This window comes from Pygocentrus nattereri, chromosome 10, assembly GCF_015220715.1.
Source record: "Pygocentrus nattereri isolate fPygNat1 chromosome 10, fPygNat1.pri, whole genome shotgun sequence".
NCBI lineage: Eukaryota > Metazoa > Chordata > Actinopteri > Characiformes > Serrasalmidae > Pygocentrus > Pygocentrus nattereri.
The window spans coordinates 8,637,734-8,664,806 of record NC_051220.1 but is presented as its reverse complement, the minus strand read 5'-3'; the positions used below and the strand labels follow the sequence as shown (position 1 = coordinate 8,664,806).

Below are 27,073 nucleotides of genomic sequence, written 5' to 3'. Positions count from 1 at the left end.
TGATGGAGTGGTGAAATACACGTCACCACAAATCTATTTTTCATAAAACAAACAATAAATATACCAACATCTTCAGAAAAGAGCAAAATGTATAGTGAATGTTTCTCATTTTACATGCTGCACTAAATGAAAAGGAACCCAGAGAGATGTTCTCTGAAGCTCCAACATTCTTCAACCAATCATTCGTCATGTTTACATGTGCAAAATGTCCCTTTTAAAGAGGAATTTAACTGCTCTTTAAACATTTCTGCATAATTAAATGGTTAAGATATAAAGAGTGGTTTGGTGTGAAATGCTCCGCTCTAGAGAAAGCCAGAATTGTTCACAGAGGTGGTGACAGGAACCAGACGTCCACCTCTAAAAGCTCCCTCACGTGGAGGGTTACCTGTCATTTTGGATGATAAATAAAGTGGGTTATAGTCATGGTGACCCCTGGTTCCTATCACCACCACTATAAAGAAATCGGAGAGCTTTCTCCACAATGAAGCACGTCAAATCACTATGAATGACTCTGGATGAATTCGTTAACATCCCAACCACGGAATTATGTGGAAAATTAAAAAAATCTGTGGAATTCCCCTTTAAATGTTCAACAATAAATACAAACAAAACATGAAAGCAAAGTAAACAAACACAACAAAAAGGCCCTTAACGAGGGATAAATATAAACACGTTTAGTTCATTCCAGAAAAAAAAATGTCCATGGGTGATTAAACAAAAGCAAACACAGGCGTTAAAAAGAAATGAAATATTCACATGTTGAAAAACTTGTTCTACGCTCTTAAAAAGACGGTTCTTCAAGGGTTCTTTAGTAAAGAAAAAGGTTCTATAAAGAACCACGAACAGCCAAAGAACCCCTTGCATGATCTAAAGTTTGTTTGCATCATGAATGGGTTCTTCAGGATGTACTGTAGATGGTTCTATATAGAACCTTTTTGAAATAGGTTCCATATAGCACCCAAAAAGGCTCTTCTATTTGTTGAGATGTCAAGCTTGTAACAATAGAAGAACCCGAAAAGCATGTTTAGGCTGAAGGACAGGTTGAGAACTTGATGTATGCTCATAAGAAAAGATGGCGCTTTAAAAGGTTCTTTAGTAAGAAAAATGGTTCTATATAGAAACATACACACTCAAAGAACCCTTTGCATGATTAAGTGTTGCATAGGGAAAGGGTTCTTCAGACTGATGGAATATGTGCATTAGTGTACTGTAGACAGTTTAATATAGAATTTTTTTAAGTGTTCTTCTATAGCACCCAAAAGGGTTCTTCTGTTGTTACCAGCTTGACATCGCAACAATGGAAGAACTCTTTTGGGTGCTAACTAGAACCCCTGTGTTCTCCAGGACGCATTAATCATGAAAGGACCATTTAGTCATGCAAACGGTTCTCTGGGTGTTCATGGTTGTAAATAGAACTTTTTTTTTACTAAAGAACCCTGGAAGAACCATCTTTTATTAAGAGAGTAGGGAAAAATGAAATCTTCCAGACATTCTGTAGCTCAACCGTGTTTGAAACAAAAGGAGTGCTCAGAATGTTTGTACTATAAGGCAAACCCCAAAAAACACAGCACAAAAATTCTATATTAATTAATAAAGTAATAATATTTCAAGTAGTGAAATGTGCAGCTCCCATTTCTTCATGTCATGTAATAAAGAATAAAAGCTTGTATCAAGCGGCGAGTCTGACGACGTACAACCAGAACTCGTTTAGCAAACAATACTAAAGATTAAAAGCCCTTGAAGATGGACTTGTCTCAGACAAGGAAGCAATTCTTTGGTCTCTTGTGCTGGACAAAAGTCAACCTGCCGTACAGGTTCAGAGAGCAGCAAAGGTCAAAAGTGACTGAATCATTAAGGCAGCGTTTGAAAACGTTGTATTGTGGTAGCTAGAGGTCAAAGCTGATTGGCAGCTGGGGTCAGAGTGGAAGGGAACATCAGAACTCTGGCCCGCATGAAAGACAGGTCAGGGAGGACAGAGATGACCCGAGCAGCCTCTTTACTAATCGCTCCATCTCTCTCAGGCTTTCTGTCAGAACATAAACACAAAGAATTGGTTCATTATCCACATATAAGGCCTAAAACATATTACTGTAATACACTGCGCTTGCCATTAAAGCTACAATCAATAGGTTTCATGCACTTGTTATTAAGGCTACAGTCTGCACTTGCCATGTATGCCCTTACTGAAGATACAAGTTTTATGTATTTACATTAAAGGTACAATCAGTAGGTTTTTGCCATGAAAGCTAGTCAGTATAATTTATGTGCCTGTCATAATACGTGTATATATTTATTTAGTGCCATTAAAGACAAGATTAGCAAGTTCAAAGCACTTGCAACTGAACATACAATCAGAAGGCTTTATTCATTTGACATTAAAGGTACAGTCAGTAAGTTTCACACACTTGCTATTAAATCTATAATAGTCAGTCATTTTTATGTGCTTACCATGCTAAGTTTATTTATTTAGTTCCATTTAAGACAGTTGAATGCATTTGAGATTAAAGCTACAATCAACAGGTTTTATACACTTGTTATTATAGTTCCAGTCTACACTTCCCACACACACACCACTGAAGATACTAATCTTATGTTTTTGAGATTAAAGGTACAATCAGTAAGTTTTATGCGCTTGTCATTAAAGCTATGGTCTGTAAGTTTTATGTACCTGCCATTATAAGTTTATTAATGTAGTGCCAACAAAGATGGTCATTAAGTTCATGACCCTTGCCACTAAAATACAATCAGTATGTTTGCTGTGCTTGTTATTAAATCTATGATCAGCAGGTATTATGCACTTGCTATTAAATCAACAATCTGTCCTTGCACTGAAGATTAAAGCTACATTCAGTAAGTTTCATGCACTTAAGATTAAAGTTGAAATCAGTAGCTTTATATACTTGCCATTTGCCACTGTATCCACCACGTCATGTACTTGCCATTAATGGTCAATTTTTATGTAATAAGTTTATTAAGTTATTTTGGTCCATTAAAGACATGACCAGTTTACTGCATTTGGGATTAAACGTACAATCAGTAGGTTTCATGCACTTGCTATGAAATCTACAGTCAGTTATTTTTATGTACTTGCCATACTATGTTTAATTTATTTAGTTCTATTATGGACATGATCAGTTTAATGCATTTGAGATTAAAGCTACAATCAATAGGTTTTATACCCTTGTTATTAAAGTTCCAGTCTACACTTCCCATGCACACACCACTGAAGAAACTAGTTTTATGTTTTTCAGATTAAAGGTACAATCAGGTTAACAGTAAGTTTTATGCATTTTCGATTAAAGCTACGGTCGGCTGTTTTTATGTATCAGAACGTATTAATTTAGTGCCAATAAGGACATGATCAGTAAGCTCATGGGCTTTACTATTAAAATACAATAGTACTGTACTTGTTATTAAATCTATGATCAGCAGTTATTATGCACTTGTACTGAAGATTAAAGCTACAATCAGTAGTTTTATGTACTGCTTTTATTTAATTGCTATAATAAATTTATTAGATCCATTATAGGCATAACCAGTCTATTGCTTTTGAGATAAAGTTACAATCAGTAAGTTTTATGTACTTGCCATTAAAGCTACAGTTAGTAGTTTGATGTACCTGCCATAAAAAATGTATTAACTTAGTGCCAACAAACTAAAATACTAAAATACAATCAATAGATTTATGCACTTGCTATTAGATCAACAACCTGCACTTGCATTTAAATTTAAAGCTACAATCTGTAAGTTCACGCACTAACTTTTCCAACCAACTTTTATGTGTTTGTGACGACGCACCTGGCCACAGTGCTTGTTTTCTCTACAGTCTCCATCAGTCTGTTGAAGGCATCGGCTACGTTGCTGCTCGTGTTATTGCACTCCAGCTTAGCAGTGGTCAGTTCGTACAACTCCGGATCTACTCCTACACACACAGGAAACATTTTAAGTAGATCACGTTAACACACACCTAACACCCCTCTGCCCTTCCTCTAATATCAGACCTGCAAAGACAAATCACAATAACGATGAACCAACAATATATAGTGCAGCTCTACTTTCTACTCTAGGGATTAACAAAAGACACAGGATGACACCTGAGCAATTTAAAACACCCTCACAAACAACACGCTCAAAACAATGCACTGCATTCAGACAGAGGATGCAACGAAACTAGCAAGTACACATGCATGAGATGACAGCTGGGAGTGAAACTGAAAATGGAAGCAAGCTTTAGTTCTTTGTGTGCAGAAGCCTCAGGGTTACCTGATATCAGTATATCTTGCGCAAGTGAAACTGATGGAATACAAGTCATTTTCCTAAAAAGTCAAACAATTTACCAACTGCGCTGGATTCTTAATTATGTGACAACATTTGACATCTTTTAAATGAGAATTCAAAATCTCTGCATAATTAACTCATTAATATGTAAACAAGTCATTCAGAGTGTTTTAGGAAAAACTGTCAGAATTGTTCACAGTGGTGGTGATAGGAACCAGACGTCCACCTCTAAATGCTGCCTCGGGGGGATGAAAGCTTAGGCACTGCCTGATGCCTGAGACACTGAGTGAGTTTACAAGCACTCAATAACCTAAACATAATCGGATTTCTGCAGTTATCTGATTAATCAAATGGTGATGTAAGCAGCATACTCTGATTTCTTAGATCGGAGTAAGGTCTGAGAAAACCGATCAAGAAACCTGACGAAGAGGCTGGATTTTAGCTCAGTAATCAGATTTCTCAGCGCATGTGAACTCTTACTCTGATTTCTGTTGGATTTCTCAGTCTGCGCATGTGTGAAAACGGACTGCTGTACCGGAAATAAGCGAGCCACTTTTGGAGCGACATAAAAACCGACTATGTTTGCGGAAAAAATGCAGGATTTAAATATTCTTCATCTTCTATATGATGTATGTTCATACTTTCAGGTAAAGTGACTCAAAAGAAGTGTGAAGTGTACTGAAGTTCGACTTTTACATTACATTTATGTCACGTCTTCTTCTGTGAGTTTATTGGCTGGTTGCAAAGCAGAAATCTGATTAAAGTCTGACTCATGTAGATCTGGAGTTTCTCCGTTATCCGATTACTCAAGCGTATGTAAACGCGTTGATTGGATTACTGACAAAATCTGATTTTCCACAGTTATCAGGTTATTAAGTTCTATGATAGTTTTGAGATATGGTTTTAACCTATAATATATTTTTCAAACATATTTATGGCAGAGGCGTGCAAGCAGGGTGCACAGTGGACTCCAAAGTTAATGTATTTTTCAGATTTACCACTTTTTTACCACCATCAACACTGCATATGAAACTCAGAAGGCACGTCTAGGTTCACTGGTGGTTTTGGGTAGCATATAAAATATATATTTGTATTGTAGTCATGATGACCCCTGGTTCCTATCGCCACCACTACAAGGGATCAATTCACATACTCAATAACTGAAGTGTTTCAAAATAGGTGGAGGTCCCCTTTAATCCCACTATTAGCAACTGGCCTCATAAGTGCATATTTGTCAAGAATCATGAGACTATTGAGAGAAGAGAAAGCCAGGAAATTGTCTTCACACAGAACAGACTCCAAAAAACACTGACCACTGCACCAAATCACCCAAAGCTCACAACCACACCACCTCATTAAAGTGGACTGTATGCAATGATGTCTGTGTTTATATAGTATGTATGGTACGCATGTATGTGTACAGCAGTGCCCGAGGGCGGTGTGAAAAAATTTGAGTGTCCCAGTCCAAATACATGCTTTGTTGAAACATAAACATGGCATTTTTTTGCAATTTTGGTGCACACTTTCAATGTATTTGTTGTTTATTGGATAAAGCAAAACATCAAATGTATCATAAGACAACAATTTATGTAAAATTCAGCAATTACACAGTAACTGTGCATTTGACATTTCTGTAGAGGAGTGTTGACTCACTTTCACTTACAAAATCAACACAGCATTTTACTTGACCAAACATCAGCATATATTACATTGCATACAGTACATATTAGTGATGCTTGATTACATCATAATTATATTAGTATTAATGGATATTTATATACACGTGTTCATACACACACACACACACACACACACACACATGCAAACTGTATATTGCTGCTGTCGGAACAAAACCTTGTATCTCCATTTTTTTTTCAGTTTTTGGCACAATCTGAAAACGTCTGATCCCCTTTACATTGTGTGTAAAATTCATGGCGAATGGACCAAAAGAAGTGTCCCAAAATTACTTGTAAAAAAAAGTCTGGTTCCATTGACTTACATTAAAGTTAATGTAAGTTTTTTTCATTTTCCTGTAAATTTACCACTTTGGAAATACAAGGTTTTGTTCCGACAACAGCGATATGTATTTACTGTACTCTAAATGTTTAGGCAACACTGGGCTAGTGTGCTAAAACATCTGAAACAGCAGTGCTGCTGGAGTAAACACTGTATCCACTCACTGTCCACTCTATTAGAAACTCCTACCTTGTCAGTCCACCTTGTAGATGTAAAGTCAGAGACGAAAGCTCATCTGCTACTGCACAGCTTGTGTTGGTCATCCTCTGGTCCTTCATCAGTGGTCATAGGACACTGCCAACATGATGCCGTTGGCTGGATTTTTTAGATTCTCAGTCCAGCAGCGACACTGAGGTGTTTAAAAACTCCAGCAGCACTGCTGTGTCTGATCCACTCGCACTAGCGCAACACACACTAACACACTACCACCACATCGGTGTCACTGCAGTGCTGAGAATGACCCACCACCCAAATAATACCTGCTCTGTGGGGGTCCTGTGGGGGTCCCGACCACTGAAGAACAGAGTATGAAGAGCAACAGATGGACTACAGTCTACAACTGTAGAACTACAAAGTGGAGCTGATAAAATGAGTGTAGAAACAAGGAGGTGGCTTTAATGTTATGGCTGATTGGTGTGTATTTTATTCATTTGCTGCATTTGTAACCTTACAGAAATAAATGTTATATAACTAATTTAACACTAATGCTATGTACCAGCACAATACCCTTTATTGGTTCTTCCCTAATAATTATTGTGTGTATGTATACAGCAGTGACCAGTAATACATTTTCTGTTAGCTTTCTTTAAATTACAAACAAGTGGCTCATGAGAGAACGAGTGCATAGAGAATGTAATTTATCAGCCAATCAGCAGTCTGGATTTTGGAATGCTAATTTACTGGTAGGACCAACAATGTAGGTACTGAAATTTAGTATTGAATGACACTGCATTTATATTAACTGCAATTTGACAGATATTATAATATAGATATTATGATAGATGTCTTGAATTTCAATACACAGTCCTGACTGATAATGATGCCTGTTTATATATAGCATGTATGTATGTAGGTGATGTTTTGGTGTGTTTGCTTTATAACGTGGCATCCACATCTGCTCTAACCTGGTATTGGTGTATCAGTATCACTATCCGAGCTACTGTCCTCCACCAGCCCAAAGAAGTCAAGGTTGAGCTGGGAGACTACGCCCCCTGCTGCTACAGGTCAGAACAGCAGCATGCAGGCAAGAGAGGCAATAGTTTGTTTTCACACTGTTACTGCAAAAATACAGCAATGAGATGATCATGAGCTGCTGACTTCTCACATATTAACAAACTAAAGCATTTAAACAAGCACGACATAGCATCACATACAAGCAGAACTGCCCATAAGGTGGGAAAAGCTGTCAGGGGCCCAAGCACAGCAGTGAGAAATGTAAGTTATATAGTCGTATGCAAAAGCCTGAATATCTCAAATTTCGTGTTTTGTTGATTTTCTAAGTGAAAATAAGTGAAGACATGCTCTACAGAGAATGAACTTAAATATGACCCTTTCTGAATTTTAGTGCACAATTTGCATTCATTTGAACTGAAATACTAAATCTGCTGTAACTGTTTTTTCCAATATGTTAAAGTTAGCAAATAACCAGTAATTCCGCATTAAAATTTAACCAGGGGCGCCCAGATTTTTGCATACAAATACATATATTTTCCCTTTGAACTAACATAAACAGTAAATACCAGAGACATCCAAATTATTATCAGAGCCAGAGCAGATCAGTGTATACCCTGATGCGCTTACCAAAAGTTACTTTAGCGTTTTTAAACTGGCAGATATCATGATCTCAACAGATAGTTAATCATATTAGATCATTTCAAACACACTATAAAATGACAACTGATAAAAGGTAATCTATGTCACATTATGCACATTTTAAAAACTGTTTTTCTGTAGCATCTGAAGCAAATAGCATCTTAGAATATCTTACATAGCGCTGTTGTCAGAAGAAAACCTTGTATCTCCATTTTTGTCGTTTTTCTGTTTTTGACATAATTTGAAAATGCCTTTATATTGTGTGTAACTTTCAAAAAGAACTGACCAAAATAAATAACCCAAAATGACTTGGAAAAATGTCTGGTTCCATTGACTTACATTAAAAGTAGGTTTTTTCTTTTTTTATAAAGTTGTCATTTTGGAGATATGAGGTTTTCTTCTGACAACAATGATAAATTAGATGATACACTAGGTTGCGGCTTTATTATCTACAATAATACAAAGATCAGGTTGAATCTATTATTGTGGCCTAGATCTCGTCTTTGGGTAGGTGTGTGGGGGACAGCAATGAGAAGGTTCCTAGAAAAGTGATGTGATAAACTTGTGAATCTTGTTGTGTTTGTTTCCTTTTTGGTCTGCTGCAAAGTGTTCTGGGGACTCATTTGTGGAATGACTTGTTGTACTTGTTACAGCAGGTTGTATGGCAGAATATAAGGCTACACTACAGCACACAAACTCACTGGCCACTTTATTAGAAGCCCCTCTCTTGTAGAGCTGATTGCTAATTAACAACAAACTACACCCTGCAGTAAACGGTCAATGAGTTTCCGCTGTGGTGTGTACAGAAACAAAAAATGAACATGTTATATATCAAAATAATATCTGTCCTGCAGTCCATTTGGTCAGATTCTGGAGACGGGTGTGACAGCAGGACAACAGTCTTAAAAAGATGGTTTTTCAAGGGTTGATTAGTAAAGAAAACGGTTCTATGTAGAACCATGGACATTCAACTAACCCTTTACATGATTAAAAGGTTCTTTGCATCGTGAAAGGGTTCTTCAGACTGATGGAGAATGTGCTGTAGACAGTTCGGAAAAGAACCTTTTTGAAAATGGTTTTATGTAGCACCCAAAAGAGTTCTTCTATTGTTACGGGGTCCAGCGTGAAACAATAGAAGAACCCTTTTGGGTGCTATATAGAACCCTTTTTAAAAAAAAAAGGCTATAGTGCACATTTATCATCCAGAAAAACCCTTTCATGATGCAAAGAACACTTTTATCATGCAAAGGGCTCTTTGAGCATCCATGGTTCTACATAGAACCATTTTCATTTCTAATGAACATTTCAAGCACCACCTTTTTGAAGAACGTACATCAAATTCTCAACCGGTCCTTTATTCTGAGCAAGCTTTTCGGTCAGCAACTGTGACAGAACAACTAAACAAAATGGAATTAGCCAAAAACCAGTAACTAGAAGGCTGTGGGTTCAAATCCCAGGACCGATCCTAGTTCAAATCCTGGCAGTGCCATCAGGCATTGCTTGTAACCTCCAACTGCCCTTGCTGGCAAAGATTCGCACTTCCCAGACTGAGATCCACATCAGGTCAAAACCACAGCAGGTCAATTTCTACTGAAAATGTTGAGCTGAAACGCTACTACTGTGCTCAATATAAGAGCACATTTAATACAATGTTCTGGTTTTCTTAGCTTTCCATTTTTCTTTATTTTTCTGTACCGTCGTATTGAAGCAATAGAACAATTGAGGTCATTCGTTATGGCAATTAGCTGTGATTTAACTGCAGGCAGATGCTACTCGTGATAACACACTCCCTCTCATGCTCTACTGCTAAAACATAGTGGACTTTTACGATCGATAGAAGTCAAAGTGGAAGAACAATGTACACATTTCTAATAAAAGTGGCCAGTGAGCATACATTATACAACATCTACCACCAAGGAGGCAGAAAAAGTGTAGAAAAAAGCACGTTGGCATTAAAAGAGAGTGTGCACAGGACAAAGGAGAGAGTGAATAAGCAGGACAGGATAGGATAGAAAAGAATTATCATAATATAAAACTTTTATTTATCTTATTCTGAGTTAACGCTTGACACAGAAGATTGACTTTGCACCGAAAACACAGTGTTTTCTAATAGGAATCATGCTTTAAAAACAAAACAAGAAAAAGAAAAAAAATAAAGTGCATCAGAGAGCAGATCCTTTAAGACAGATCAGGGAGAAGAATCACAGTCGGTCAATAATCATAAAGAAAGAATAACAGGTGACCGATGAAGAAAATGAGACAGAAAGATCAGAAATATAGTATTTGCAAGGACAGTCTAGTGTTGAATTAAATGTACAGCTTTGAAAGGCATATTAACTTTCTATGGCTTTTGTTGTGCGTGTAAGGTTGCTCCACTGAAATTCACTGTACATGCTAAAGCAAAATACAATAATGCAAAGAATCTGTGGTAAATTTGAAAGAAAGTGCTTTCAAAATCCAAAATTCAAAATACTTACCATCACAAAAACTAAAAACCATTCTATTCCCATTCAATCAGCACCTTCTATGAGCTTTAATGCAGTACTTCAATCAAAAACGCTAAAGTTGCTAATACTGGATGAAGCCTAGCAGGGGTTACTTAGCACAATGCTAATGACTTTGTGCATAGACATGCCCTCAAGATTGCTAATGCAGCTAACAGCTAGCAGGGGCTGGTTAGCGTGAAGCTAATGACCTCTTACATTCTACTTTCTGCTAGCTTTTCACTGTTAGCTGTGTTAGCGATGTCGAGTGGGTTTCATTAACTTTCATGTCTTGCTTCTTTCTTTAGCTTTAGCATCATGGGTTTACTGGACACCAGTGACCATGTCAATTTCTTCCGCTTGCTTATATCAAATGGGACCTTCGTCTGACCAGTAATGACTGGACACAACCTGATTAAGTTGGAGAATAACAGGCTGTCACCATGTGGGTCACTACTAATTCAACATTTTTTGCAGATACTGCACACCAAAACTTTGGGGACACATTGCTTTACGAAATGTTTTTAAGACAAATGGGCATGTTTTATTTATTGGTTTGATATAATCTAACATATTAAAGCTAATGAGGTTAATTCTGATAAACACATGAGTAAATATGAGGAAGGAAAGTGTAAATATGTCAGTGGGCTGATAATATCGACCAACACTAACAATACTACGAGTCGTTAATATCACTAATATCATCATCGGTCAACTGATAATATTGCTGATAATGTGCAGATGATTAGCTCCTCTTTTTGGTTGCAGCACTGCTGGGATTTGAACTCCCAACCTGTTGAATCATGCTTATTATTACAAATATATATTAAAATGCATATAAACTTGGCATGAGGATGTTTTAACACATACAAACATTTTGAGGACTAATTAAAAATGAGAAAAATAAGAAGCTATAAAACTTAAAACGAGTGCAGAATTCTGGGTAGCTTTGCACTTCACCAGCGGCTGCAATATATTATATAAGACTTGAATTCCTGTTGTTTACTTGAGCTTAAGAAATAAAGCAACTGAAGACTGACATAAATAGCACTAAAGTGCTACTCAACTAAAACTATAGCATAAAATTTTAATATAAACATAAAATTATATCAATTCTGATTTTAGCCCCCTAAAATTACTATCAGTATTGGCCATAAATTTGTCATATTGGTCAGGCCCTAGTGCAGACTTAAACCATCTGCTGGTTGTGTTAGGATGCTTTAAATCAACATTCATTTGGTGATCAGAGAATTTTTGTAATGGATTAAATAATAAATAATAATGGAAAAGAAAACTGTCACATAATTAAGTCTGCTCTTCATTCCAAAGAAGACACTTTGATGAGTGTTTAAGCTGAACATACCCAAAAGACTAGCTGTTAAATTTCAGCAAAAACTTCAAAAGAAGGCAACACGTTCCCAAAATTTTGACAGGCAGTGTATATATGACTTTTTAAAGTCATCCAAATGCAGAGTGATAATCATACTGATAAAACTTTCCTCAAAGTCACAACACAGCCCAATTCTATATAGTTGGCTTCAAATGGGTCTCTACCAGGATAGAAACCTGACAAGGTTAATAAACGATTAATTAAACTGTAACACTGTGATTGAATGGTGGGTTTGATGTTCCTTGCTCATAAAAAGAACTGTGTGTGCAGTTTTGCATATTTGAGAAGACCTTATCGCAGTCGTGTCTTCGTACTGACCAAATGAGGTAGTGCATTTCAGGGTACAGTAAAGAGAGAACCAGGGAGGGAGAGATAGTCAGAAAGAGTTTGGAAATTCACAGTGCATTTGCAATGAATCAATACATCCATAAACCAAAAGAGAGAGAGGGGAAGGGGGGGGGGGAGGGAAGTGGGGGGGGGGGGGTAGATCTAGTTCCAGATTAACTGAATAACCTTCTCTCCTTTGACTGTTATGACCACTGTAGAGACTAGTGGACTATAGTGACAGTCCAGTGATTCCCAACCAGAGATATTTGTATTCCAGGTAACATGATGTCATAGTTATAAACTGTCTCAATATGCTTATGATACGTATATGATAGGTACTATATACACTGAACAACATGTATCATAAAAAAGATTAGACCAATTATAGAAAGTCTGTAAACAACAACATCCAGTGTACAGTAACTACAGAAAATGTATACTAACAAGTAGTGGATTGGAATGTCGGCCCATTATGTCACTATACTCAAATTGGCTTGACTGTTTTCATGGGTCAGTTTTCAAGCTAGACTCACTCAAATTTACAAGATCATAGAGCCAATACAGCAATTCTGTGCTTGTCTTTTTGAGACCAAATGCTGCATTCGTTCCAACATTTTTTTGCCCATAGGAAATAAATGGAGGAATATATTTATATATTTATACACGTAGTAACAGCCAATACCAAAGCAACAGCCAACTAATACCGTAGTAGCCACCTTGGATACCAAAACAATGCTTCAGCAACCACATGGGATAACACAGAAATGGCTCAGTGACATTTTAACACCTAACTGGTATTCAGAGCAATGGCCTAGCAACACCCCAGCAACCATCTGGGAAAACACAGCAAAGGCCTAGCGACACCTGAGCAACCACCTGGGATGCACGGCAAAGGCCTAGCAACACCTTAGCAACCACCTGGGAAAATACAGCAAAGGCCAAGCAATATCTCAGCAAAAACCTGGGATGACACAGCAAAGGCCTAGCAACACCTCAGCAACCACCTGGGATTCACAGCAAAAGTCGAGCAACACCTTAGCAACCACATGGAATTGTATAGCAATGATCTAGTAACAACCTTACTCTTAACAACCACCTGGGACAACACTGCAACACCTTAGCCACCACCTGGTGCTTCATAGAGACAGCTTTGTCAAGTCAACTTAAAGTTTGTTCTCTAGTGTTCCCCATCCAGTTGTTGACATTTGTTATGTCAGCTAGTGCATTGTGTCATTCCAACTTGTTCACAGGCTTAAAAAAACATTTTGTGTGTGACTCAAATGTCTGAGTTTTGTGATGTATGTTTACCACATCACCCACCCAAAAGAAAAATACCAATTTATATATATATTTTTAAAAAACCTGAATAAAATTGGTGCAATGATGATTTCTAGCGTATCACGACACTACTGAATGACAGACATGCCATCTAGTTTCCCACCTGTAAGAACTTCAAGACTGGCATGAAAGCAAGCTAGGAAGCTAAGATTAATGTAAATTATTTCCCAGTTCATCAATTAAATTAACAAGTTTTGGATCATACTTGTTTACTGTAGATGGAGGAGCCACATGAATCACATTTAAACGACTGTAGGAGTACAGATGACAGTTGGGAACCACTGGACTACATCAACTCGGCTGACCCGTTGGGTTAAGGCTGCTCAATCTATACAAAAGAGAGCAGGGAAGGAAGCACCACAAGAGAGAGGGAAGAGTAGGACCTGGATCTGATCACAGAGGAGTTGTATAAGAGAATGGAGGAAAAAGGAAGTATAGAAGAAAAGAGTGAGGGAGAAAGAGAAAGAGAGGCAAGCGCAGAAAAAGAGAGGCTGTATCAGGAGTAGGATTTCTGGCGAGAATGGCGGAGAGCTCGGTCTTGTGTTACAGAGAAAGAAGCTCTGCGCTGAGACGTACCGTCCTCACTGCTGCTCAAAGAGGATGCCACCTGCTGGACACAAGTAGAAAATGCGATATTTAACCAAACTCTGTACTGACCATTTAAATCAAATCAAACAAAAGCGAATCATGTTCATGGTCACACCACATTTACATACTTACATATGTTTACAAACATACATACACACACATATATCACTAAATATATGTACATTGACAGTACACATTAGTATACACCAGTACTGCACCATTCCAATGAGCAATGAGTACAATACGGTTGTAAAGCTATATGTAAAGTTGTGCACATTCATATATGCGATTTATAATTATACGCAATAATATAATTTAGAATTCACTGAAACCTTTCAAGGAACTGTTTTAAAAATAGATTTACACAGTTTCCCCCCTTTTCCCAAATCAAAAACATGTTTCTTGTCTGAAGTTTGCTTCTTTAGTAGAACTACGAGGCTAATGTATGTGTTTTCATTACTTTTCAGGCACATTAGCCTAGTAGCTCCAGTGCAAAACTTCAGACACTAAAAATTAAGGGCACAGCACTGCAACCTCTGCAAGGGGAACATAAAATTCGAAAAAGAAGCTGGTGAATAAGAAGCTAACTTCAGTTTTGTCCAACATAGCCAAACCAAACTATTATTTTCAGTTCAGAGAACATTTTTTCAGTTCCACAGTTTTTTCTCCTCTGAAACTCATCTTGTTTAACTGACCGTATCTAGGGTAAGGGGATGGGGTCCACATATGACTTTAAGCCAAGCTATTCCTTTAACTGCTAGCTTTGAATAACAGTTGTCCAAAGGAGCAATTTAAAAAATTATGTTCTGTAATGAATTAGCTTTTAGGAGCTCAATCTATAAAATTAGCTAAAATATGTTTCCATCATTCTTACCTGTGTGCATAGAGTGGACCTGCCCTGGCCTGGCGAGGATGGTGTTAGAGGTGCAGGAGAGGCTGGAGAAGGTTTTACAGGATCTTTGGTAGGTTCAAGCATTCCCTGAGAAAAAGAGAAAAGAAAGAACAAGACAGAGACTGCATGCTCATTATGAAATGTTAAAATGCACTGTAGACCAGCGCTGGTAGTTCAGTCTCCCTATTTGGGTAACTGTGTAGAAAACAACTAGTAAACAGTTTTGTAAAATTGAACATTTTTACCATTAAGGACTAATTTTAGAGGGCTGAGATTGTGTTGCATAGTCACAAATGCTTCCAATAAGTATCCTCTGCAAAATTCATTAGTATATCTCACAAACAACAGAGGCCTCAAAATGGAACCCTGTGGCACCCCAGCTTTAAAAAACTTTTTAGACAAAAAACATCAAAAATACATATTTGGATTAATTACTTCCTAAACCAGCCTAAAACACAATAAAATTCCATGATTAACACAAAGGGGTCTCTTAGTATCAAGCATATTCATTTTAATAGTGAAAGAAATAATTAACAGCAACATAAACTAAAGCAATTTAATATTTAGGGTGATGGATTTTCTTGTGCCATTATTTACATTTATTACTCACTTGAGCAAGAAACAAAATTGTTATTTTAGTTGATTAATCTATCTTAATCATCCTTTCAGTACTTGCAGTTCTACACATGGATGGGCTTATTGCTTCTAATCTAATCTTCTAAGGTAATTAGGTTGTGTTGCCTGTGAAGGGGTAAAGTCCACATAAATATCTTAGTGGGCAATAAAAAGGAGATTTACAGTACTTCATGTACATCATATTAAAAAGAGACATTTATGTCATTTTACATACTGCCAATGTTTTATACTTTCTATTATATAGACTTTGTTAAATTGCTGACATCAAACAGGCTGATTAGGATCACACTGGAAATTTAAACAACTGGCTAAGGGTTTGCATCACAGTAAATCCATTACTGAAGAATCTGTGTAGTTCAAATTGGCAATGCTGCAGTGAATATTTAACATCTAACTCACCAGGCCTGCAGCAAACATAGGCACGATCAGTGGTCGCTTCTTCTGACCCGCAAACAACTGCAGGAGGGATAAACAAACTCGGCTCAAACAGTATTCACACCGTAAAATTAATAAAGAAGACGGGGCAGAGACGTGTAGTTTTCTGACACATTCCATACACAGTACACATATGAAATCCATAAAGAGTGAATGAGAATGAGAACTCACAATATTGCGGATTCCCAGGCAGTCCAGGAGAATTCTGTTGCTTCGTGAGCCAACCCACTGGACCTTAAGGCCGTGGGCGTTGTGGGTGTCCAGCAGGTGGTGCCACAAGGCTGCAGCCTCCCTGAGACAGCACGGGGAAATGGTGAAGTGAAGCAGTAGAATAGCTGTATAATGGCTAGCAGAATGGCTAATCTCTACATGTTCACAGTGGACGCAACCAATTCTACCTCATAAGATATGATGAAATGTGACATTTAAGAAAGAAATGCTTGAAGAAGTGAAACATTTCTGAGAACATGGTATGGTAATTTCACTTGACATTTGATTGGCTGAAATTTATATACACACACACACACACACACACACACACACACACACAAACAAAGGTTCCTTACAAAGCAAACATACTGTAGATAAGATTTAAATAATTATAATAAGTCAGAGGTGTCAAGCTGCATTTCTTGGGAGCTTTGTGAACCACATTTTCCATCTTAATGTATTAATGGCACACACACATTCTCAAAAAGAAGGTCTGGTTCGATGTTTAGGTCTCAAATGCTAAATCAAAATTACTACTACTAAATCAAAAAATACTGATAAGGATATGATGACAGACGCAGTAGATATTTCACTCACATTCTCAGAAAACATGACCTTCACAAAGTTTTGACTGAGTTCTCTTTGAATACTCTTTCAAATCACAATGATCAGATTCATCTGCTCAGGGTCTGAAGCACAACCTACACTAAAAAAGTGTTCTTCCTCACACTGCATGCAATTACACATTTACACCAGAGACTTACTCCAAATCCCCAAATCTTACATAGTGTATCTTTAAACTTTGGGACTGTGTATATAAATATATCTTTTATCTTTAAATAAACAGGAAAAGCCACAGAATACAACATTAAAACATTGAATAATTACATATAAGGCCAATTCTGAGACAAGTTCCAAACACAGCATTGAATTTAGTTATATCAGAATCTGATCTTTTTCAGTGTTTGGCTGATTTATATTGCATGCAAAGTGGTTGGTTGTTATCTAAAACTTTTTCTCAAAGAGAAATATTCAATGCACTGTACACCTTTGGGACCCTGGCACCGAGATATGTTGACAATGGTAGTCAAATTGGAAAATTTAGTGGGCGATATGGCAAAAATATCACATCACAATACTTAAAGACATTTTCACTATTTAAAAAACTGCAAAAATTAATACTGATTTTTATTAAACTTTTCATATACCCAGCTGCACAAAATCAGGACTAATTATGTTCTCACAGAGGGAGTTGGTCAGTGCTCCTTATGTATTGACAATATGAGCAATATGTTCATAAAAATATTATCATGATAACAAATTTATCACCATAAAAATAAAAACACTGTCAAGCTACCTACAACTACTGACCAGTAAGTGTTCAGAACTCACTACAGAACAGGCGAGGTGATGAGATGAGTGAGAATGCTAGAATGTGATCCTTACCCCTGAACAGGGTTGCAGCTGTTCTCTTTGTGTTCCTGAAGCTCCAGGAGGGCCTGCAGGGTCTCAACTTGTGTGACCTCAGGTGTGACCTCTGAAGGAAAAGTGCTCTGAAAGAGATGCTGCAGTTTGCAGCTCAACCCACCCTGAGAAAAAAACAAGAGATAAAGGGAAAGGAAGAAGAAAGAGAAACGGAAATCAACAGAAGCAGGAGACAGGAAGAGGACAGGTAACAGAGATAAATGACAAATACTAGTGGGCAGTATGGCCTAAAATTTATTTCAGGGTATGAATCAAATTTGACAGTTTTCGTATAAAACAGTGTATAGATATACACATACACCGATCAGGCATAACATTACGACCACCTCCTTATTTCTACACTCATTGTCCATTTTATCAGCTCCTCTTACTATATAGGTGCACTTTGTAGTTCTACAGTTACAGACTGTAGTCCATCTGTTTCTCTGATACTTTATTAGCCCCCTTTTACCCTGTTCTTCAGTGGTCAGGACCCCCATGGACCCTCACAGAGCAGGTACTGCACTGTAGTAACATTGATGTGGATGGGTGTCCACCACCCTAACAGTACCTGCTCTGTGAGAGTTCATGGGGGTCCTGACAACTAAAAGGGGGCTAACAAAGTATGCAGAGAAACAGATGGTCTATAGCCTGTAATGGTAGAACTACAGAGGGCACCTATATAGTAAGTGGAGCTGATAAGATGGACAATGAGTGTAGAAACAAGGATGTGGTCGTAATGTTATGCCTGTTTGTTGTATATAAAGATTTTACATGCTTAAGTAAGCCTACCTTTTATTTTGAAATAAGCAAAGCACTTTTTAAAACTGAAATTTTTTATTGTGCAAAATAGCAAAAACAAAACTGAAATATATGGGTAAACCTAAGTCACTATTGTGCTCCAACACTAGACCTGTGATCTCAGCAAACCACCTCTAAACACTGTTTCATATCTTAATCTCTACAAGGCTGACATTGGCTTCTTATGTCACAGAAGCTGACCTAAAATCTTTGAAAAAATATTTTGATATAATGTAAATATTAATAAATAAATAAAATACATATGTTTTCATTGTCAAATATAAAGTGGTGCATTCTGGGAAAAGAGCAGATACATGTGCATTAGCGGATCCCAAACATAACAGATGATCACAAGGCATCCATTGTTGTTGCTTTTTAAAATAATTACCAAAATTAAACATTTATTTGAATTAAACATGCTATTATTTCTCGTTTTGTCCATTCAGTTCTGTAATGTTTGTGTGATGCAAATTAGCCTACCTTATCAGAAACAGCCTGCCTAAACACTAAACTATCTGTCATTTACACAGACCACTGGGTCTACTGATAAGCAGCGAGAGAGAGCGAGAGAGAGAGAGAGAGAGAGGAGAGAGAGACTCTTTTTATAGCATTACTCTGATAGGATGAGACATGCATTTTTTTCAACTCACCAACACATGGTCACTCTTGAAGCTGTCACAAGGGGGCGCTGTGGCAGTGTTACTTTGCTGCCCCTCTTCAAATGCTGCCCAAGACTTCTGTTGGCCCTCGCACTCCCCCCACAACCCAAACGCAACCCAGTTGTCACCCACATCCTCTGTCAAATCTCCAAGCGGAGCTGAACTAAAATCCGCAAAGCTATCACTGGGAGGGAGCTCTGAACACCACGTTCCTGCAGTGTTAAGATCATCTTCATGTTGTTCCTCAGGCAGCTCCTCTTCCTCCTTCAAGTCCTTCAGGCTATCTGCATCCCCAAAGTCATCAGTGGTAGAGCAGCCTGACAGCGCAGTGACAAAGTCAGCGAATCCTGCTGAATCCGTCCTGCTGAAGTCTGCAAAGCCCTGAACGGCATCCCTGAAATCCCCAAAGTCCTCGTCCATCTCAATCCTGGGAACCCCTGAATTGCCTTTACCCTTCCTTAAAACCTTATCTATCTCTGCTTTATGCACTAACTCCATTGTGAGGTCTACTGTAGTCCCATTGACGTTAAAATCTCCTCCTAGCTCCGTGCTAGGTACCACTACCTGCAACTGTCCTGCAGGATCTCTTGTAGTGTCGTTATGGTCCACAAAGTCCTTGCTCAGCTGCGTATTAGACACCTCATCAACCTTTGCTGCAAGCCCCACCGAGGATTCAGTGCAATTCCCAAAATCTTCAGACCCACCCTGAGGGGGTGGGTCACTAAAGGACACAAAGGTTTCTTCATCCGAAGGTCCTTGAAGACCAGACAACACTTCATTTCCCTGCATTTCCTTACTTTCACTAATACTTTGATCCTTACCGCCCTTATTGGTACAGAAGTCCTGGGATTCACTTTGCACCTCATCTGCCACAGTCCTTCCAGTCTCGGAAACCTCTCCCTGGGAGATGTTATCAGCCGAAAGTGGATTAGGACTAATGGAAAACTCTAGGCCAGTCTCTGTGCTGTTAAAGCTTGTTACTGTTGGGGCCTCCTGCTCTGTACCTCTGTTACGCTTACTGTGTCCACTACTATGGGAGTAACCTCCTCCAGCTGTGCCCAGTCTATCTCTGTGCTGGTCCATGGTGATGTCCTTAAAGTCCTGGATTGCAAGTACAACAGAACTGCTGGCTAAACTGTGTTGAACTGTATTGGAGTCCTGGAGCTCAGAGGGTGGAACACCATTGATGATAATTCCGGATGCCTCTGGATCTCCATTTTCACAGTCACCTATGCCAACACCGGTCACTGCTAAGCTTACCTGGGGATTCTCTGTGAGCTTCTCTGTCTCTGTAATTGTTGCGTTTTTCCCTGACGAAGAGGCGCTTTGAACAGATGTGATGTACATGTCAGGTGGTGAGGTCTCTGCTGCATATGACTGGCTGAATGTATTGGGCGTGTCAAACTCAGATAAGCTGAAGCTGGAGGACCCTCCACCGCAGTAACCTCCAAATTCACCAAACTCGTCCTCGTCTTCCTCCTCTCCACCCTCGTCCAGTGGAGGAGGGGTGGAGGAGTACAAGCGGACGACATCAGGTTCCATGCTCCTCTAGTCCCACCTAGCAGCAACATGCATGAGCACCTGAAAGAGAGACAGAAGGCCAGAAACTGATCAAAAGAAAGAACAACTAGCCTTACATAAAGTCAATCGAGGATCTCATTTTCAACCTTGCAATACCTTCCAATGTTTCATTTTCTTATCCACTGACCTGGTAAAATTGTTTGAATGAAGTCATGAAATATGATGCATTACTGGTGTTTTCATGAAACCTTTTCACAATGTTGAGAGGTTTGCAACTGTTGCAGCTGAGTTTCAAGTGAGTTGCAGGATCCTAAACTTTACACAACTCAAGTGAAATTCAGTTTGGGTGATTGTAAGCAACTTGTGCATCTCACAGGCAAAAACTCCAAAATGCTTTTGTCTAACCTTAAAAAAAATCGTCAGCTTTAAGGTTAAATGCCTTGGCATGCGGACATTTTGAAACTCATGACCAGGTTGTCTGACCACTGCGGAACCGTGACAAAGTCAGCACAAATGTCTTTTGTGTTTCAGAGCCACTTTTCAAAGAGAGTTTAAAGAGAGTAGGAAAGCTCTAGAGAGTCAGAACACACCAATAGGGACAGTGTACTCTACAGCACAGGGTTAACATGTTGCTCCTATAAGCTACTCCAATAATTATTCAATATTAATGAAGAAAACAATCCACTTGCATGTGTTTTAATGCTCTTTTTAAAAGTTCACCTTAGGATTTGACTAACAACATAGCAGTGTGACTTGCTGGTCATATTCAGAACATTTCTAGGCTGATTACGACAACCAGTAACAAAAACCTTGATCTGGCTGATACCGACAACTGTTAATTTTACTTTTTGCCCCTTCTTAGTTCACACTTTCATTACAATATAATGCACACTTGCATTTACATGTTTGGAATTATCATTCAAAAGTTTGGAACTGCCATTTTCAACTATTTAAAACCAACTGTGTCATAGCTACAAGTATATAATGATTTGTTCTCCTTACATTCTATAGATTAAAAAAAAAATCTGGAAAGCTATAAAAAAGGGGACATTTTTAATAATGAACACAGCTGCAGATGTTTCCATAATAATTAAGAATGAACTTCTAATACAAGTAATATCCAGAATGCCCTGTAAACAAGAAGCGCTAATCAAATCTTAAAGATCATATAGCAATTATTATTATTTTATTTCAGGAAATTAATATCAATGGATTATGTTTTATTAATTAAGAATAATACTATTTTTACCATGTCATAACTTCAGATTGTCTAGTTTACACCATTGCAAACTGCATGGTATGTTATTATTAAATATAAATTATTAAATGACAGGTCATTTCAAACTTCTGAATGCTAGTGTAAACACAAATTCACAGTATAATCTCTATAGAAGGGCAGTGACTAAGGCAGGTAACTCTGAGTTACAAAGAAGCAGTGCCAAAGATGCCTGTTGATTTGTGCAATCAATCACAGCTGGCCCAGGCTATTAAAGGCTAGCTCCTCTGTGTTGTGTTAGCATTCAGAGCTGTGGTATTGAGCAATTTGGGCTACTCAGCAACTCAGCTATCTGCCGAGTCACTGAAATGTCCATCGAGTGCTCTTTGAACGTGCTGAGCCATCTCAGAGGTTCCTATCGAGTGTTCTCTTAACAATGTTTCTGCAGAGCAAAATCTACTTAAATAAAAACAGTCAGAGATTCTTCTCAACTGTTTGCCCCCATTTAGTTCAACAGAGAAACAAGCAGAAACCCACAGGAGTCAGGAGGGACACAGATCTTGATCAGAACAGTGAGATTAGAAACAGCCTATTTATTATTTACCCGCAGTGGAGGCCGATTTAGGACAGAACCTTATCGAGGAGGCTGCTCATCACTGGGCTTAATATTGATAAGCTGCCCTGGATCATAACAGCACATGATGCCAAACCATGAAATAAAACTTGGGATGGTGTTGGGATAGTGTAGTGGTTAACACCTCTGCCTTCTACACTGTAGACTGGGGTTCAATTCCCACCTGGGCAAACACCCTACACTATACCAATAAGAGTCCTTGGGCAAGACTCCTAACACCACCTTGGCCTACCTGTGTAAAATGATCTAATTGTAAGCCGCTCTGGATAAGAGCGTCAGCCAAATGTAAATGTAACTCACTTTAGCATCTGCGCCTTACAAAACGTTATGAAAAGAAATAAGAGAGTGCTTTCGTCTTATACCACACTGTGCAGCCCCCCCCCCTCCATCTTCTGGATCCCTGAATCACCGCCCCTAGCCCACCCTTCCCACCCAACTCTGAAACCCTCCCACAGTCTCTGCCTGCCTCCCCCAACTTACAAATAACTAAATAAATAATAAAATAAATAAATAAAGGATTAACAACGATGGACAAATAAAAAAATAAATAAAAACAAATCCATATGAACAAAAGATACATAAATAAAAATGAGATAAGCACGTCCTCTAATCTGCATTTAAATTAGATAAACGTTTAAAATAGGAAAGGGATGGTTGCCAGGTGTGGTCAAATATGCCTGCAGTATCTCTCAGGCTAAATTTAATCTTTTCCAAGTCCAGGAAAAACATGACATCAGTTAGCCATAGAGCGTGTGAGGGTGGGGTGATAGATTTGCACACAATAAGGATCTTTTTCTTAGCTAAGGGGAGGGCAAAGACAACTGCATCAGCTACCTGGGGCTTGGAGGAGAGGGGCTCTGCCAGGACCCCAAATAATGTAAGAAATGAATAATGTAAGAAATGGGCAGGGATGTTGCATTCGAAGGCCTCAGTTAGTGAAGTAAACAGCTGACCAAACCTCTTAAGGCATTTCAGTGATTTTAAAATCTGGACAGTCCATTGTGGCCTGACAGCTACACATCCTTTTAAGACCCAGAGTCGACTTCTCAGAGTGGAAGGATGGACAGAAACACCTGTGGATGTTTTCAGATCTAAGGCAGTTGTGCTGTTTATCTGATGGGGCAGTTTTGCAATAAAAAAAAGCTTGACGTGATACGAAAATATGGTTAACGTTTGAAAATGCAGCCCATTTCTGGAAATTGTGCTGCAAAAACAACCTGTTTTGAATTCATTGTGTTGTGACATCACAAAAAAAATGATTTCTGCCTATTGAGCTTAAAGCAGTTTGGCTCCGCCCACTCACAATGAAGTTATAAAGAGTGTTTCTGCCCTTTTTGAATGAAGCACAATACAGCTCAGCCAATCATAACAGAGCTCATTTACATATCGTTCCTGTCCAATGAGGAACAACTATCTCTAAAATATGAACTTTACAGGAGAAGTTAAAAACACTCTTAGCTTTCAATGTAAGCCAATACAAAGAGGTTTTGTTCCAAGTGATTTTAGAGCATTTTTATTGGTCACAATGTAAAGGACAGCTGGTGTGCTGAAATGATGTAGAAAAATTAATAATCGACAAAAATAGAGATACACGGTTTTCACTGGACAGCGATGGTATCAGTCTTTATGGCACAGTAACAAAAGCAGCCAGTTGGGACGCAGAGAGGTTGGAAAATAGCCATGTGAAAAATAATGATGACTGTTTTTGGTAAATAACACCACACAATGTTCATAAGTGGAGCTCAAATGCAATAAATGTGTACGATGTAGAGCAGGTATGTCAAACTGGGGACCCCTAACTGCGGCCCAAAGTGCTGCAGAGATTAGCGTTAGCCTCATCTAACACTCTGAATTCAGTTTATGAAGGCCTCGCTTATTAGCTAATGAGCTGAATCAGGTGTGTTTAATAAAGCTGAAGTCTGCAGTGTGTTGGTCTGCGAAGACTGGAGCCTGACACGTGTGCTTTAGAGAGTTTGGGTAACTCCTGATTTTTCATGCAAGTGGATTATCTTCTATCTAGGGGGCAGACGAGGGCTGGAGTTTAGGGAACTGGCCCTGTGACCGGAAGGTTGCCGGTTCGATCCCCAGTGCCGACAGTCCATGACTGAGGTGTCCTTGAGCAAGACACCTAACCCCCAATTGCTCCCTGGGCGCCGTGGATAGGGCTGCCCACCGCTCCAGGCAAGTATGCTCACTGCCCCCTAGTGTGTGTGTCTATTCACTAGTGTGTATGTGGTGTTTCATTTCACAGATGGGTTAAACGCGGAGGTGGAATTTCCCCGTTTTTGGGACTAAAAATTTATAACTTAACTAATCACCTCAGAAATACCACCTGAAAAATTAAGAACTTGTGGCTGTTTTGACTGGAAATCAACTAAAGGGTGGTTTCTGACTGATGTACAACTTAAGTAATAACATGTTTTCTAACCCAAATTTCGACTTCAGGAACCAAAAAAATATTCTACTATTTTAGTTTTGAGAAAACAGAACACAAAGAGCCGTCGTATAAAGGAAGAAGCCCCGTTTTTCTCTGGTTTTCCTACGAAGTCGAATCCTGAGCGCACACACAGGCACGGAGAGTAAACTGATCATGGGGGAACCCTATCTGCCTCTTTGTGTTCACAGACAAACACTATTAATGCTGAAACTGAAGCCCTTCACTCCACCTGACTACATCTCCAGACCTACTGTAAACACTAAAACTTTTCATTAATGCACCCACTAAGCTGTACAGTATGAAGTTTATCATGTATTTTTTTGTATGCTCCGTATTAGTCGTGGTTGGGTTGTTAAGGCCCCGTAACACCAGAGGCAGTACGACCTGCAGCTACACTGCATAGAAGGCGTCGCAGAGAAAGCGCAGATAATTGTCAAGTTAATTTTATTCATACATATTTTACAGAATAAAGCTTTCAAGATCATTCATGAATTTATCTCTATGGTATCAGCAGATAAACTCTACAGACTCACTGTATCAGAGTTAAAAGATAGAAGGAAAAAAAAAGATTAGGCTAGTAACTGGGGATGGACAATATGAGCATATTTTAATGTAATCATGATTGTGATCAATTATGTCACAACATGCTTTTCTAAGCATACTGTTGACATCAACTCTGACCAACTGCATGGGCTATAAATAATAATTATAAACAGGCCTGCTTAATTCGATTTAGGGTGATGCAGTTTATAAAACACTGAATATCAATCATAGTAGTTTAATTAAGTAGGCTTAGGTAATTGAGTAATTAAGTAAAGGTGCATGATATCAGGGTTCGAACTGTGGCAGAGGTCTTGGGATCCCCTGGTGGAAAGTGTGACTGAGGTGATTTGTGTATTGTAAATGATCAACACACAGATAATGTTAAACAAGACAGAGAAAAGAAGACAAATCACAATTACAAATTACAAATTGAAATTTAAAAATGATAAGGATCATTACAACTGTGCATGCACTGACCACATAATCACAGGTTTATTCCCTTAACTTCACTGGAAAAGTGTAGAAAATAACACTACTGCCTCACCCACAGGAGAGTGGGGTTCGATTCCCTGTCTAGGTAGGAGTGTTACTGCAATACTAATAAGAATGCTTGGGCCAGACTCCTCATGTATTGTTCAACTACCGTTGCAAATGGCTTTAGAAGTCTGATAAATAATGTAAAGTATTTGCATTAAACAATGCATTTACATTAACTGTCCAGCTGTGTAACTGATTTAGCTGTGCCACAACTATATAAAATTAATCAAAGATCAGTCCGTAATCTACCAATCTTATTAATCACTGCTCTTCATTTACGGATTATAGGGTGAACTTGCTGTCAAAGAAATAAATGAATTTCTGTTATATAACTGGCTTAAACCGTGCTATTTCTGGAGTGTACTAACGAGTGTGCGAGTGAGGCAATTAGAACACAGCCCGGTTTGTGCTTGCTTTCTCAAACCAAGTAGCTTATTAGCTTAGCAGTCACAGTGCAGAAGTGGCCTGTATATCTACATGTAAATGCTGACAGTTTCTTCTGGACACTCGTCGACTTTGTCTTGACCAAACTATTGCTACAGCTATCAAGTTAAATTACAATGTCCCTCCATTTATTTGCAGCTTAATGAAAAAACCATTGTGTTAGCTATTCAGCTAGCTAGCTGTGTTTTTGACAGCAGCACCAACGAGTGCAGAGCAGACCTGTTTGGAGTCAATACAAGACCTCTCTGTAAAACTCATCTTACCTTCATTTATCCGCTGATATAAATCCTGATGACCGAGGGTCAGTCTACAAATCTATAACGGCTCTCATTCCCTGTTTGTGTCCTCCTCCGCGGTGTGTTCCCTTCCCCGCAGCGCTATATTTCCCACCTGTTTTCTGACAGGTCCCGCC

The 27,073-nt window shown here is 38.6% G+C and overlaps 1 protein-coding gene across 4 annotated transcripts; it reads right to left on the bottom strand.

Annotated features, from left to right (window-relative positions):
* aftphb (aftiphilin b) lies at positions 1-27,073 on the bottom strand. 4 transcript variants are annotated; one of them, XM_017704966.2, is made up of 10 exons: positions 26,925-27,073; positions 19,321-20,910; positions 17,852-17,994; positions 16,367-16,487; positions 16,160-16,216; positions 15,107-15,211; positions 14,221-14,251; positions 7,419-7,511; positions 3,799-3,922; positions 1-2,026 (listed from the first exon to the last, which is right to left on the bottom strand). In XM_017704966.2, the coding sequence occupies exons 2-10, from the start codon at positions 20,869-20,871 to the stop codon at positions 1,894-1,896; spliced, it is 2,358 nt and encodes a 785-aa protein (XP_017560455.1). In that variant the 5' UTR covers positions 20,872-20,910; positions 26,925-27,073; the 3' UTR covers positions 1-1,893. The 4 variants fall into 4 exon arrangements, with proteins under 4 accessions (XP_017560455.1, XP_017560453.1, XP_017560452.1 ...); XM_017704964.2 differs by lacking the exon at positions 7,419-7,511 and having other exon boundaries at positions 26,925-27,072; XM_017704963.2 differs by lacking the exon at positions 7,419-7,511 and having other exon boundaries at positions 14,221-14,254; positions 26,925-27,071.

Excerpts from the sequence above, each read along its gene's own strand:
- aftphb (XM_017704966.2), bottom strand. The coding sequence starts at position 20,871 with ATGGAACCTGATGTCGTCCGCTTGTACTCCTCCACCCCTCCTCCACTG. Across the intron at positions 16,488-17,851 it reads AGCTGCAACCCTGTTCAGGG|GGAGGCTGCAGCCTTGTGGC; the intron begins GTAAGGATCACA and ends GTGCTGTCTCAG. Across the intron at positions 7,512-14,220 it reads TTTGAGCAGCAGTGAGGACG|CAGCAGGGGGCGTAGTCTCC; the intron begins GTACGTCTCAGC and ends TCTGACCTGTAG.